The following is a 16,266-nucleotide window of genomic DNA, read 5'->3' on the forward strand; positions in this document are numbered from 1 at the left end:
AGGGGCCAGAGAGTGGCGCGTGACACAAACAAATGGCCGTTGACATTGAGTGAGACGCCAGGCTGAGATCCAACAGACAACTCTGAGACAAAGAAAAGGAAACAAGGACAACAGGACAGCAAATGTCGTAATAGCTTGATTATTCTTAGTATTCCTTTAGACATGAAATAAGGAAACAAAGTATTTTCTTTACAAAACATCAGTGTGAAGTTGTGCAAAAAGGGAGTACAGAGAGAACAGGTGGGATGTCACACCACACCCAGGCCAGAACAGCAGAAGTAAACAGAGAGATAAGGGCAGAGACTATACTCACATAGTGCAGAGAATGCCAGTGGTAATAAAATGAATGGTTTCTATTAGTGGGTTTCCAAAGGTGGGTATGAAACCAGAAACCCAGATTGATGTTTTAATTGATGTTACAATTTGAAATCCCACTAGACTGAGCCGTCTTTGAAATGCTGGTAAACCAAAAACTACACTCTGTCTGCCTCTTTCTCATCCATTTCCACTCTGAGCGGCTTGGTTTTACAATCACTTACAGAATACATAAGAAGTGGTGCCTGAAAATGCTGTTTTTAGCAGTCTCTCAACATAAGCCTGAGGGTTAACCACACAGAGCTTCTCATTCATCTGCTGCTATCAACCAAATTCAATCACGTCCTTAAAACTGTGCAACAATGATCAATGAAATGAAGAAACACCCTCACCTACACACAGAGCAAACTCATCTTCTCTTCTGCTACTCAGACTTGCATCACCTGTAGACAATGCATCACATATCTCCTACACTTTAACATACCATAGACCTGTCAGTGGTTCTACTTTGTTCAGTCATGTATGCAAACAGTTTTCTACGTCACTGAATACCATAAATATCAAGTAAAAGGTGCAATAAGGAGTGTCGGATCATTACAGAATACAGGCCAACTATCCAAAACAGGGTTTAGGCACTAGACAGATAGACAAGAGTCACTCAGAAATCTCAAAGTTACAATATCTTTTACAGTATGTTGTGGCTTTTAACACATTCACACTCATGACGTGAACACGTTTTTTCTTGACATTGCAGGACAAGTTAAGCAGGCACATGAATACCTTACTCACAACAGACGAGGAAGAAGCACACGTTGTTTCACTCTGTACAAAGTGTCTATGAACAGACTCGGCTCACATCACCGACACACATGAATCACAATCATAAATCATTCACACTCTTTCATACGTGTACATGATGGCGACATTAAAAAACATCACTCCCCCAGTCACTCACGCGCGCAGCTGTAGGACAATAAAAGCTTGGTTTTTTCAGCACATGAGATGAGCATGCTTTAAGTGACGTAGGTTAAACATTTAATAGAACATGTAAATACCGTGAGAGAAGCTGTATGCTGTGAGTATCATCATGTTTGAATGACAGATAACTGATCTAAAAAAGATCTCATCTGGACGGATTTTTACAATATTTGGTTCTTAAATTAGTTCAAGACATGAGTGAATATTAGTGTTTATGGTATATATTATATATATATATATATATTTTATATTCTGCATTTAAGGTTGGTGAGAAATTACGTTTTTTTTCTTCTCTATTATTACGTATAATACAACCACCATCCTGTACACTAAAAACATTCAGCCTTTAAGGGGTTAAACTGGTGCACACATGCAATATTTACAAGACTGGAATGTGTGTGTCTGGTTTGTGTGTCTGTGTGGACTGAAATGGTTTTTAGTACTGTTAAAACTGGTTTGTGTTTCCTTCACAGATCCAGACAACAAATGAGGCATATTCAGTGTTTTTACATCAGAATGACTTTGTACAGGGTTAACACGTCTAACAGTGTTATATTTCTTGTTCATTTAGGATCATGGCGCCTTGATGTGTTTGCCTTTTTGGTTTGTTTTTATACTGTATCAATCAATCTTTAAATCAAATCATTACATCTAAATCTATGTAGTCATATGGCTTTTTATAAATTCTGCCTGATTTGCACCTACTAATAAGAACATCTGATAAGAAAGACAGCTACCTAGATAGTCCAGTTATTATTATTATTTTTTTTTACTATTTTCCTATATTTCAATGATTACCTGATTGAATTTCCATGGCTGTCATCGTGTGCTTCATTCACAAATTCAAATGTTTGTTTTTTTTGTTGTCTTTAGTGCTCCATGCATGGGCTGTCATTGTTTTTCATGTCAGTCACTTAAAACATGAGGTTGAGATGTGCAATTTCCAACTCGGAATTGTATCTGCACACCTCCTCCTGCACGCCTAAAGGCCTCATAGGAGCAATTTGGAGCAATTAAACATGCATGACATATATATTTTTTGCTTTTTACTCAATTTAGTAGGCCAATGGCACAGGAACTAGTCGCTGACATTGTTAACTGGAGCAAACACTTTGCCATGATTTCAAATATCTATCAAAGGCCATGCAATTAGTATGCAAGTAGTTAAAATGATGGCATATAAGGGAAAGGAAATGATGTAGGAAGGAGATAGGGTGCACTCAGGGAATAGATGACAGACTAAACCTGCATGTTTGTTGTGAAGACTTTAACTTTTTAGATACTTTTCATTCAGTATATGACCTATAAAAAGCCCATCTTACAATGGCACAATGGTGGTCCTGTTAAGTGCCTGGAGTTGCAGCTAGCATGAGCCCCCCCATCTCCTCAAACTGTAGGGGTAATGGGATTGTTGTAGAGCCCCCGGAAAATTCAGACCAAAGACGGTAAAGTGGTTAATCCCGAGTTAAAGGATTGGTTTGATAAACACATTTTAATCATGTGAGATATCCGCAGGGAGCCTGAATCTTAACTCTGAGACTATAAATAGAGGGGTTAGCATCTGTATGGTTACGGATTAGAAAAACAAAAGATTTTCCTTTATATGTCCAAGTATTGTTGAGGACAATTGTATAACATCCATATACCAAATAATATGTACAAAATGCCCTCAATAGAGTGTCTTTTTGTGGCATCATTTGCAGTTAAATATGAGAAGGTATGAAATGACATTGGCTGGGAATCTCATGCAGTTTGTTTGGTACTAATTGCTATAAGGTAACGAGCTATTAGTGAAGTGGTTAGATAAGTATTCTGGCAATTAGTACAAGTATCTTCGTGTTGAAATGCTGTAAACCTTTTTTACTGGCTAACTATTCTGTTAAAAAAACCTTATGTGGAGTTAGTAATTTAATTGTAAACTCTGCAAAGATTTCATTCGCAGTCTGACAGTTTTACACATAAGTTACCAAAAAATGAGGCTACGAGGTGCCTACAATTTAAATGTTTAACAATCAACAAGCCGCATTTGTTGTGTGAAGTTTTTCAGTTTCATTAAGTCCAAAAAGTTTGTATTAGTAAAGATAAGTGAAATATTATAATCACTGTAATATTGTGTTCAGGCATGATAAAACAGAGTCCTGGCCCCAGCTTCAGTGGTTTCTTCATGATTTGGTTGGGGTGTTCGATTGTCTACAGTGGTGAAGGATGGAGAAAATCTGGGGCTTCCCTTGGATTTTTTGCAGGGGCAGGTCTCAGGTGGTGGTAGTGGTGGTGGTTGAATCCTCAGCCACAGTGCCCTCTATGCTGGTCTCCAGTGCGGCACTGCTAGATTTCAGCTACACCTCAGGGGTTTTTGGGGGGGCTGCTTTTGAAGCTGAGCTGCTGATAATATCAGCATGATCCGGGCTCGATTTGGAATCCAGGCTGGGCTCAGGTGTACCGTTGGTAATGGGCTCTGGTGTGGTAGGTTTGGGGGGCTCAGGTGTGGGGGGAGTCAGGGCATTCTTGGGTTCAGGTGTTGGAGTCAGGGCACTCTTAGTTTCAGGTGTTGGCGTAGTGGCTTTGGGAGTCGCTGGTTTAGGCTCTGGACTCGGGGTTGGTGCAGGCTTTGGATCAGCTGGACTGAGAGCGGCCTTTGGCTCGGGGCTTGGGGTCGGTTTTGGATCAGCTGGACTTAGACTAACCTTTGGCTCAGGGCTTGGGGTTGGTTTTGGATCAGCTGGACTTAGACCAGCCTTTGCCTCAGGGCTTGGGGTTGGTTTTGGATCAGCTGGACTCAGACCAGCCTTTGGCTCAGGGCTTGGGGTTGGGCTAAGCTTAACTTCTGTTGTTTCGGGCAGGTCCAACTTTGCTTCCACTGGTGGATCAGGTGTTTTCTTGGTCTCGGGTGCAGGGGAGGTCTTAGTTTCAGCAACAGGACTGGACTTGATTTCCAAAGCTGGTGGATCGCTAGGCTTGGACTCAGCAGCAGACGGTGGACTTTGTTTGATTTCAGGGGCGGTAGAGATGGTTACAGCCACAGACTCTGAAGTTGGATCGGGGGCGTCAGTGTCAGTGTCCAGTGGAAGGGCGGTGTTAAAGCCGACACCAGAGTCACTGGTCTCAAGGTTTCCGATCCCGACCTCTTTAGAGGAAACCTCCAGACCCTGAAATCAAACACACAACAAGGAAAGGTAAGCACCTTTAAACAACAAGACTATTTAAAGGGTTTTCCAGATGACAAAAAAAAAGGAATAAGGAAAAGATATAAAGGACACACAAGGCAATATAATGGGGGAATAAGGAGAGGTTTAACAGAGTAAAATGTGATGAAAATATAATTGAATAAAACAGGAGAAATAAATTCACAGCGCAGCTGGAGTGCAGGAATAATAGCACTAATAGCCCAAATTGAATTCCATAAACGGCACTGGCAAACACAAGTTTAAGCCTTTATTGAAAGAAATCAGAGTTGGAGCAGACTTCAGGTTTTCTGGGAAATCTGAATCCTGCCTCTCCATGTTTTGTTCTGACTGCAAGGACAGTAAGTGAAGGGACAGAAAAGGTCTTTCCCAGAATACCTGAGAGATTGGAAAGGTTCAGAAGGTCAGAGATTTTCACCATAAACCACATTCAGGGCTTCATAAAACCAATAGGTGCTGTCATAAAATCAAGTATTTGTCACAAGGGGAGCCACTGCAAAATCTGAGACCTGGACTGATGTGATCCACTTTCTTGACCTTAGTGAGGACTCTAGCAGCAGCGTTCTGAATAAGTTGCGGCCGTCTGAACGCACAAAACAGCATAAAAATGGAAACATTATTAAATCCTCTCAAAGACTCAAATTTAAGGAAGAAGAATAACACAATTCTTACTTTAATGTCCACTTCTGTGCTCTGAGATTTCTCTGTGTTGTCTGCTTGGGAATGTTTGGAGTCCTCACTGAGTTTGGTGATGTTCTTCACCACCTATCAAAGAAAGGACAAAAGCTCTTCAGGACACACATTATCATCAAAATCATTTTCAGATTTTGATTGCAAGTTGTGTTTGTCTCTCCAACCTGTCTGAAGGCCTCTCCCTCGTCCTCTTTGCCAGCATTTTGAGCTATCTTCTCCAGGGCTGCAGCCCTCTTGGCCCTCTTCTTCACTTTAATCAAGCAGGACAGCAGACAGACCAGCAGCAGGAAAACCAGCACGCCCAACAGGGCGATGATGGCCACATACAGGGACTCCAGCTTATAGGCTGCATAGAGCCATTATAGGAAAATAAGGGGGGAGAAAAGACAAGGAGTGGGAGACTAAATAATTCATCTGACCTTTTATTTTTTTTTAAACATTATTTTAGCATTTTAATGTTCTGATATCATCCTGTAAAACATCCATCCATCCATTTTCCTAATCGCTTTTCCCATTCAGGGTCGAGGGGGGCTGGAGCCAATCCCAGCTGTCATTGGGCGAGAGGCAAGGTACATCCTGGACTGTACACCAGTCAATCACAGGGCTGACATAAAGAGACAGACAGCCACATTCACATTCACACCTACAGGCCAATTTAGAGTCACCAGTTAACCTAACGAGCATGTCTTTGTACTGTGGGAGGAAGCCGGAGTACACGGAGAGAACCCACGCACGCATGGGGAGAACAAGCAAACTCCACACAGAGAGGCTCCTGTCCGATGAGGATTCGAACCAGGAACCTCCTCGCTGTGAGGCAACAGCCTGCAGCCCCCCTTTTAAAACATGGAACAGAAATAAATAAAACTATCATTTAACCTGTTTCAACTTTCCACAGACTTACGTTCTACCTCCAGGTGGGTCTTGGCCACAACAAAGTCCAGTGTGTCTTTAATCTCGAACAGGCCCTCATCTGCACGCGTGACCTGATCCAGAAAAAGCAGTGAACCCTCCATAGACAGACGATCCGCCAATCCCAAGTCCTCGCGAGCCTAGAATAAAACAAATTGACATATTTATACCCTTAGCTAAAATGATTAAACAGCGACCATATCTTCAGAAAATGATCAATTACAGAAAAAAAGAGACCTGAACATTAAAGCTAACTTAACAAGGGTTGGTCGTACTTGTTTAAATGTTCTTTTGCAGTATTTGTAAGCAATAAAAAAGCTCTGGCCATTAGCAAAAATGTAAAATGTAAGATAAAAAGAAAAGATAATGGGTAACTGTCTTGAACAACAGACAGACAAAACACATGAGAAGAAGGAGATGTGTTCATTACAGTGTGTCTGTTTTTATGTATTACAATTGTTTGATATGTGTAGATTTCTCTAATTGTTATAAAGTATTATAGATGCCTGTATACATTTTTAACCATACTTCACCTAAAAGTTCAGCAAATAGGAGCTTCTGTTTTGCATAATTTACGAGTGTATAAAATTCATTAAGCACTCTTAAAATATGTGGTAAATAAGTACCGTTTGGAGATCAATGGAACACATTTAGCTGAGGTTATAAACCAACAGAGTCTACATTTATCCTTTCCTGTGATTAACTTTGTTCACAGATGAGAGCCTAAACAATGAAAACCACGTCAACTATGAGGATTATGTTTGCTGTTTTATACATGGCTTCTTCAGTTTCCCCCAAAGGTTAATATCATATTACATTAAAATGTAATCATTTTGGGGGACACTGGTGGTCTATTGGTTGGTGCGCACTCCCCATGTGCCATGGCTGTGGTCCTCCTGGTGGGGACGGCCCAGGTTCCGAGTCCGACCTGTGGCTCCTTTCCTGCATGTCATGCCCCAATTTCTCACTCTATCCACTGTCCTATCTCTACAATAAAAGGCATAAGAAGGCCAAAATTCATTCTTAAAATATTTTAAAAAAAGAAAAGAAAACAAATGAGGCTGTTGGATGAGGCAGTAAAGAATATAACACTGTAATGTCTGTTTTGCGAGAGATTATTCTCGTAAATTTACGACTTTAATCTCGAAATAAAACAATTTAAAAAAAATTTAACGTGGCCCTAATCCTCCGTCGTATAGATGTGACATGTTACAATGCATTTCAAATATAAAAATAGTATCATCTGTATAAATAGATATTTTTTAAAACAAAGTTGAAATGAATCAGCGATAGAAATGGCAGGCATGTAGTTTAAATATGACTTCCATTATAAATGACAGTAAAATCAGAAATCTTTGATAAATGGTGATTAAGGGACTTTTTCATTTTTTGTTATTTCTTGTTTTCTCTACAGAAAATTATGACAGAAGTGCTCGGACTAAAAAGAAATAAGCAGCTGAAGTTACACTTGTGAATTCTCCTTTATCCAGCAGTAGATGAGGTATGGAGTCTCTGTTCAGCGTGTAGTAGAGTTGGAGCAAAGTGCTGTTGAGGATCAGGTTGATCTTAAGTCTTTTACCGTACGGTAGAGTCACAAAAGTCTGGTGCTCTGAGACATAGAGAGAGAGAGCGAGAGAGAGAGAGAGAGAGAGAGAGAGAGAGAGAGAGAGAGAGAGAGAGAGAGAGAGAGGACATATTATAAATACAACTCCACTTTGTGTACAGGCTCATGGATCATCTAAAATGCATTAGCCTGCTAGAGCCCATTAATGTTTGGGTCTTTAAAAAGACATTATGACAGTCAAGAGGAGCGTTACAACAGAGAGGAAACAACAACAACAACATCCTGATGGAAGGAGCAGGTCGTTTAAAAAACAGGTCAAGCATGGGAGAGAGGAAGAAATGTATGATTAGTCTTCATTTGCGCTCTCACCTCGGACATTAAGACACACTTTCCTTTGGATATCACCTTTGGCATCCCTGACCGTGTAACTGCCCTCGTCTGCACCTGTGACGGCGCTGAGGGTGACTTGGCGTTCCCTGATGCTGATTCGACCTGCATAGCCTTCCCTGGACAAGCCCGTGCTGGTCAAAAGCACTATAGCAGGTCTGCAGGAGAAGAAGTCAAAAGGATAAAACTTTCTTAACCTTTTCTTAGTAAATCTGGGACCCTCTGTCACAGAGCATGTGCATCAAAGTAGGATAATGTCATTACAGATTCCAAGGATTCACATATCCATGTAATTTTGTTGACTCTACCTCGATGTCTGGTTTGCCTCCACAGAAATGGGCCTGTATTCCAGCGTGATGGGTGGAGTCACCCCCATCAAAGGTATATCATAGTTTTCTCCATATTTAAGGATCTGCTCGTTGGAGCAATCTAGGTGGTCAAAAAAAGAAGTAGAGAACAGTTTGTTCAAGAGTAAAAGGAAGCTACAAGATTATTAACAGAGGACAGGATATCGCCTGACATTTCAGTATGAAGGAGAAAAGAGAGGGAGTCGTTTTGCTCTGGGTGATTTTATCAAAATTAAAGAAATCGAGTGAGAGAAAGGACAGATGGGGTAAAGGGAGTGATGAAGGGTTAGGAAGAGGAAATGGCGTGACAGATGTGGCAAAAAAAAAAGGAGACAAATTGCACAGAAAGGAGCAGTGATCCAAAAATATCAAGAGAAGCTGAAATGAAAGGATAGGAACAAATGGAACAAAGGGAAAGACAGTAAAGACAAGATAACGATGGGAAAACAGCAGGGAGGGAAGGAGAGAAGAGTGGGTTGGTGGTTAAAAAGCTGCATAATTACTGCCTGGCAGCTCTGACATGCTCTCACACACAAACACACACACACACACACACACACATTACTCCCTCATGTGTTGTATCTTCTACATATTGCTACTCCACAGTGGCCTTTATTCATGCTGGCTTGAGCCCACTCCTCCCTCTGCATGTTTGATGTGTATTTATGTGTTTGTGTGTCTAATCTCATCGGAATTACTCGTCCACGCTGCTGTAACTTGTAACACTCAAAGGACAAAAAGGATGTGTAACGGAGAGGTTTATTCTGCTGCTGACTGAATGATTTAAGCAGGAGAATTGACAGCTCCCACTCGGCCCTGACTCTGACTCCACATCAGATTTAAGAGGCTTATTTATCATGGGGGGGCGTGGAGGGGGGGCTGTAGAGCTGATGTCAGTCAGTGGTGGAAGAAATGTATATATTCTTTACCATGAAGGGAACAACTGTGCCACCTGTGAAATCACTCCCTTTAAGCTCAGAGAGTATTAGTAGAAATATATATTCATTAACATTTCTTCTTATTCCCTTTTATCTTCTTGTAGCCCATCTTATTTCTTTACTTTTGTTATTTATTTCCCCTAAATACTAAATCCATTTTATTGCTCTTTTGGTGTTCATTCATTATGATTGTTCTTATTATGTTTCATCTTATTATATTATTATTTCATCTCTTTTTATTGACTTCAGATCCCTTTCCTGCTTCTACTGTTTTTATGTTTCTACTGACTTTTATCTCTTAAGGCTTCAGCTGTTTTTATTGTTTACTTCATTTTAGCTTATACCCCACTCTTTAATATTATTATTATTATTTTTAAATTTTTCTCTCTTCTTTAAGATTTCTCTCATCCTGATTTCTAGCTTCTAGCCACTTTTTTATTGTTCTTTTTATTTCTTCTTAATGCTCTTACTTCTTATTCTTTCTCTTATAATTGCTCTTTTCTCTCCTTACAGCTGCAATCCTCTTGGTCTTCACCCAAGTTGCCTGGGTTCCTGATAATCCTGAGTTATTATGTGAACCATGATTCAGACAAAATAAGGCTGACATCACTAAAAAGATGTATCTGCAAACGTGTGATATTTTCCACTTTTATAGGATTTTATAGACTCAATGCTTAATGACCAAATGGATCAAATAATTGACATATGAATGAATCATCATTACCTCGCACAATGAGACTGATGCGTCTGATGTTTTCTGGCTGCTCTGGATTCTTCACTGTGTACACGCCCTCGTCTCCCTCACCTACAGCGTCTATAATGAGGTGGCTGAGGTGGCGGTTGAGTTTGGCCCGGCTGTTGACCACGCTGCCTTCTCGCATCAGGTCAACATCGCCGGACCGCGGAGCAGATCTGTTTTTAAACGTGACCTCCAGTGTGAGTGAGGGCAGCAAGATGTGGAAGTCCTCCCCGTGGTACAAAGTCATGGATTCCTCTTCGACTGGATCATATGATGGGAAATTGAAGGAGGAAGAATTGACAACCACAGAAGAGGGCACGGAAAGCTCATAATTTATAATTAATGAGTGATGAGTTCAGGATTTTGTATTACACACGGGTACACTGAATCTTACCTTTTACAGGGACGGAAAGAGCTGTAGACGAAGAAGGAAGAAAATACAAATGAAGTAAAATAGATATCTTTTGCCATCAATTAAACAGTTTCTGATTCCTATTTTTCTTTTTTATTCAATGTTTGTCTTTTCCTACATGTAACATTTTGTCTCGTATTATTTTGGATTATTTCACATATTTTCTAAATGAGGATTCCAACATCTTCAAGATATTGAAGAATTTCCATATTCCAACACCACACCTCGAGGGAAACATAATTTTGAAGTGTTCTTAACATACCTGTTGTGAGCAGAAAGCTGAACACGATCATCCTGACTGTCGCCATCCTGGCTGATTCTTCTAGAAAGATGAAATGAAACATAAAACGGAAACAAAAGAGGCACATTTATTATAATGGAAATTTGTTTGTTTAAAAAACATCACTCTTTATTACTTTAACTTTTGAATCAATAGAGAGGACATGCTGGTGACAGATGTGGTTAAATCACACTGGTGTATGATATCATGACCACGAGGCTCATAAAATGAACTTTACTTTCATTTAGAGATTCAGTTTTCCAGTATTTGTTTTGCTTCTTTTTGCTGTTCTGAAGGAAGCTTTTAATTTGAAAGGACCGTTTTTTTATTGTGCAAGAAACAACAAGATTTAGGGTACTGTGACTGATGCAATTAGTGTCTTTATTGGCTGACAATACAATAACAGCCTTTTGGCTCCAATTCAAGATCCCCGCCCAAATGTAATCAATTGTTCCAAAGATCTAAGGTTGACCTGTGCCCCAACATTAAGGAAATTACTTTTTACGGTCATGGATGTAAATAAGCAAAAAAAAAAACACTAACACACATACTCGCTTTCCAAATAGAGGTAAAAGGACGTGAACCCTCAGAATGTCTGTTTACATGTAAAATTATTAGCGCCAGCAGTCAAATACAGCAGTAAACCAAATATAATCATAGGACAGTTGGAAGGGTAGACTCCTGATTAATTGAGGCGATATTGATGATGTGAATGACGTTCCTCTGCGCTGAGACATCAGAGGCATAACATCAAGGCGTTGGGGCAGTAGCAACTTTCCTGTGGTTTTCATTTATAAAGCCCAGGAGGGGAGCAGGAGGAAACACCTGCAGTGCTTACAGTCAGCGGGGAACAGCACACTGTCAAGGTTATCTATATGCCACAAAAAGTATGCACTTCATTATTCATAATGCTGTATACTTCATTATTCATACAAAACAGTGGGCTTTAACCTTGTATACATAAGGCCTGCATTGTCTTCTTTCCTAACCTGTAGATGTTCTTTAAGGTGCATTAAGAATTCAATAGGGTTATCTTATCACTCTAAACATCGAACAAAGCACCCAAGCAGATCTGCAGAGAATCTAGCGCTCCCTGTAGATTTAATGTATCTGCCTTGCCTGGAGGTTTTTATTGGACTTGAGACATTAAAAACAACGTGTGGTTAACCTTCTGTTGAGAAGGTCAGTGATAGTGTAATTCTAACTCCATAGAACATCTTAAGGCAGCTGAAAAATACGGGCCATGCTAAGATTTATGTGTTTAAGATAGTGTTGTCTTAATAAAATGTCAACCAGCATTTATATCTAAAGGAGTCACCTCCTTTTCTTAAGTGTATGCACATGTTTATTACGACCCCCTGGCTTTACATCACTGTCAGGGATTGTTTATTGATTAAGTTCATGAATTTAAATACAGAATAATTCATGGAGCTCCAGATAATTCTTTCAGACTGCAGGGAAACAATAGGGTACTTTCCACGGCGAGAAAGCCTGCATGCAGGGAAACGTTCTTTTTATCTAACCCCCATGATGGTTTCTAGGAAGAGCCATGAGTAATCACAACACTGAGGGGAATGTGTTGACGTGAAAGTGCCGACTGCTACAGCGAGGCATCTGAGGAAACGCATTTTGTGCAAAAGATATTTTACTGCTGTTTCCATTTACAAAGCCCAGGAGGGGACTGGGAGGAACACCTGCAGTGCACTTTGCATCCCAGTCACACTTTGCAGCAGCAGCTAGTAAACCTGCACTGAAGATAAAAGTGCCTCGTTTTAACACAGGAGGAATCATAAGACATGCCTTTCCTGCTGGAAATGACAAAGCATTAAGCCATCATCACTGTGTATAAGCCTGCGAGCAGGCATAGTGCAGATTTCCCATCTTCCAACCCACATTACTGTTTCACATAAGGTCTCACACATCCCTCTGCCCTGTGCATGCCACACATCTGCACAGATAGCCAGACAGAGAGTCTAAATGTCTGCTGATTTTATTGCATCTGAAACAAAATATGGAGCAAAGCTGCGTCACACAGAACAGTGTCTCTTGGCAGCAAACCCTAAGTGTCCTTTGCTTCAGTTGTCTATATATCACTTAAATTACACTGCAATTTTATTACTGCAGTGTCTGATAATTGTATTGCACATTTTCTGCTTTGAAGCACAGTCTTTCATGCACTGGTCATAATTTACAACTTGCAAAAACTGACTGTTGACCCCTGCAGCCATCAGCATTTAATGAATTCAGTATAGTCGGTTATAGTCGGATGCAGGTTCGGATGGCTCTGAAGAAAGACAAAAGTGAGCCGCGTCCATCTGTTAGTATCAGCAGTAGGCCTCGAGGAAACACTGCAGCCAATCTGGTGTTTCTATATGCACGGTCTGTGAAGCAAGAAATGTGAAATCTTCTACTTTGTTTTGTGCATTTTTGAGCATTTGAAGTCAAAGCTACAAAGGCATCCTCCTTATGTATAAACATGCAATACAATGAAAACATGAATAAGCTTTACAGACTTTCTTTTGGGCTGAAAAGGATGGAAATAGACAAATATGCCATTTGTTGTCCTTCCCTGACTCTTCCACTTCACTTAGCTTCACTCAGACTTGATTTCACTTCGGTTAGATTCTACTTTTTTTTCATCCATTTTCGCACTTCTTTCAGCATTCTCACATCTCCAAGTGTTGCTTTCTTTCACCATTACAACCCTGTTAAAGTCTGCCTGTGCTCTCCTCCCATAACTTTCCTCTATTTGACAGGTAAGTGTCACGTCTGATTTTTTTCTCCAGCACATTTCATCCTCTCAGTATGACTCCTCTTTACCCTGCATCCTCCACTCCCTATCTCAGGGCATCACTCTCATTTCCCCCTTCTTTGCCGTTCTCTCTCTCTTCTCTATCACGTCTCTTTCATCCTCTCCTCCTCTTTATCTTACATAATTCAAGCCCGTGCATCCCACTCTGAAATCAAAGCCTGCTTCTGTGCTGCTTCTAACTCCAAACTCCCTACTTACTAGAAGAACAGGCAGGTCTTTGTCCAAGCGCCTCAAAGAGGCGGAAATGCCATCAATGACTGCAGATGTGGGGACCTTTACAAAGCAACCTCTGTGACTTTACCCAGTGTTTCCCCTACCATTATATTATGGAAGGTCAAGTTAATTAAAAATAAAATATTTTTATTTTGTAGAGATGGGATAGTGTAGAGATGGGATAGTGGATAGAGTCGGAAATCAGGGAAATAAGTCATTTAAGGAAACCTTTCCGATAGAACAGGACAGCTGTCATTAAAAGTAACACATGAACACCAAGATTCCTTCAAGTGTTTGTGTCAGCGTCCCCCCCCCCAAAGCTGTAAACCTAGGGGAATCACTGTTACCCTTCATCATTCTCTTTCATTTTCACTTTACTCTTTGCCCAAATGATGGGGAGAAACTTTGATGATGAGGATGAGGAGACTTGCTGGAACTGCAGCTCAAACGTATCTTTACAGGCGCACATGCACAGATGCACATGCTGCATTCTCTTCTCACAGCACCAGACATTTATAAAACATGAGGCAGCAAAAAGAAAGAAAAGAAGATTGCTGCACAAGAGACACAAACTATGAAATGGCTGAATGTTTACTTTAGGTGCACCACTCTTGGACAAATACAGGGTTTCCTTTTGCTGACACAAGGGGCTTGCAAAACTCAAAAACTTCAAAATTATCCATTCAACTGATCCCAAATATCCAAACTGGCAACCTCTGCACTTCTCTGCCGATATAACATTTCAGATCAGCACAGTAGAAGGAAATGGTGCAGGGAACAGAGGCTAAAAATCCTTAAGATCTTGCCTCAACAACATCCAAATATATCATTTCTATACGTTTATCTTCATTTCTATACGTTTATCTTTAAAGCCTGCAGCACCAACATATTTCCTTTCAGAGCTGGCTGCAGTGAACTAAAGGATGAGACAGGTTTCCACCATATTGCATGCACCTGTCAGATCCATTACAATCAGTGGGCACTGGGCAGGAGCAGGGAGAGAGATGGATGAGGTATTTGAATCAATGACAAACTCACTATAAGACCAAAGAAGATGCGAAATATGTGGTGAGAAAAAAAAAGACTCTAACGCATCCATTGCCCTCGTGTCCCTGTGGGCCTTGATGCAGCTCTGGTCACAGTCTGTGAGCAGCAAAATGCAGGCGGAGGCAACACAGCCAGAGAGCCTTCTGGCTGATGGAGCATCCTCTAAGATAATGGATGCTATTAAGCTGTTAAGTGTCCTGAACATTTTGCCTATGACTTCCTTATCTTTAAAGAGGGTGGCTTAAGGTGAATGAGATAAGGCTATCATTCCATGATAATTATAATATATATAATGGCAGCAATGTAAATAATACTTTAATCTTCATGATTTTAATTAAGATGGCCTAATCCACTTAGACTCCTCTTTTTTATGGTCAAGCTGTTTAAAAGGGGAATAAAAATCTGACATCAACCAGCATCCTTCAAAATAAAACTGCATTAGGCTGCATCTCTAACCACTGGAATCCCATAAGGAGGTTAAGAAATTAACCTAAAATAGCCAAGGAAGCCGCAGCCGGCTCTATCCCGGGACCAATAACTCCGATAACAGGATCAACATATTTTCACACCTTTCCTTGTTGACAGGAAGGTAGAAAACCAATGATAACCCTCCCAGCACAAGTCCATCCAGTCACCCATCTCTGGGCCGGGATAGCCGATAACAGCATCCACCGAAAAACTGCAGAATTTAACCCGTCATGCACCAGTCACAGATGAGACACACGTCCGCACATGCACGTTAGGGAGAAAAAACAACAACAGAAAATCAGCTCACCTTGAATCGCCCGGCTGGAGTCAAAGTAGACGTCGGGATGCCTTCAGAGGTGAAAATCAGTGTGGACGCTGCCGGTTTCCTCCCTCGTCGTCTCCCTCCCTTTCAACCTCGCCCCCCTCAAGAGCCGCACTTCACGACTCGGGCTCAACATTTGGAAGATGTTCAGAATATGTCGGGCTCTGCTGCTCGAGCTCGGAGAGACTCGACTCGTGTCGGGAAACACCGGCAGCCCCCTCGCCCCTTAAGAAGACACATGTACGGTCACCTGACAGGTGAGGGGGATATTAGATGATTGATGCTGATAAGAGCACTATACTGTGCGTCTAGAAACACTTTTAAGACATTACATTACGTGTGAATGTCATAATGTGTCATGTGTTATGATGCAATGCTCCTAAAAGTATTTTCCTAGTTTTCCTCGATATCAAAGCTTGTCTAGATTTCTGAATAAAAAAAAGGGCCAGAATATAAATATACACATTTCAATTTCTACACTTGAGGAAAATTCAAAACACCTCTTTTGACAATTTAATCTCAAAATTCTAACAATTAAAATGTATTGGAAGATTCTCGTTGGTTACCAATTTCTCACTAAGACCACCTGAAAAAGAATATATAATATAATATTTTATACTTACAGATATACATATAAGTATAATATCCTATATTCCGATA

At 40.6% G+C, this 16,266-nt stretch overlaps 1 protein-coding gene across 1 annotated transcript; it reads right to left on the reverse strand.

The window, feature by feature from the left end:
- Positions 1-123: 123 nt before the first annotated feature.
- si:dkeyp-77h1.4 (scavenger receptor class F member 2) lies at positions 124-15,778 on the reverse strand. Its single transcript, XM_061049236.1, has 11 exons — positions 15,592-15,778; positions 10,727-10,786; positions 10,447-10,467; positions 10,038-10,313; positions 8,337-8,457; positions 8,011-8,186; positions 7,544-7,686; positions 6,070-6,217; positions 5,333-5,514; positions 5,148-5,240; positions 124-4,439 (listed from the first exon to the last, which is right to left on the reverse strand). The coding sequence occupies exons 2-11, from the start codon at positions 10,770-10,772 to the stop codon at positions 3,630-3,632; spliced, it is 2,016 nt and encodes a 671-aa protein (XP_060905219.1). The 5' UTR covers positions 10,773-10,786; positions 15,592-15,778; the 3' UTR covers positions 124-3,629.
- Positions 15,779-16,266: the final 488 nt, after the last annotated feature.

This window comes from Labrus mixtus, chromosome 11, assembly GCF_963584025.1.
Source record: "Labrus mixtus chromosome 11, fLabMix1.1, whole genome shotgun sequence".
Classification (NCBI taxonomy): Eukaryota; Metazoa; Chordata; class Actinopteri; order Labriformes; family Labridae; genus Labrus; species Labrus mixtus.

Coding starts and splice junctions, on each gene's coding strand:
- si:dkeyp-77h1.4 (XM_061049236.1), bottom strand. CDS start 10,772: ATGGCGACAGTCAGGATGATCGTGTTCAGCTTTCTGCTCACAACAG. Junction 10,314..10,446: donor TCTTTCCGTCCCTGTAAAAG/GTAAGATTCAGT, acceptor CATATGATCCAG/TCGAAGAGGAATCCATGACT. Junction 4,440..5,147: donor GCACAGAAGTGGACATTAAA/GTAAGAATTGTG, acceptor GTTTGATTTCAG/GGTCTGGAGGTTTCCTCTAA.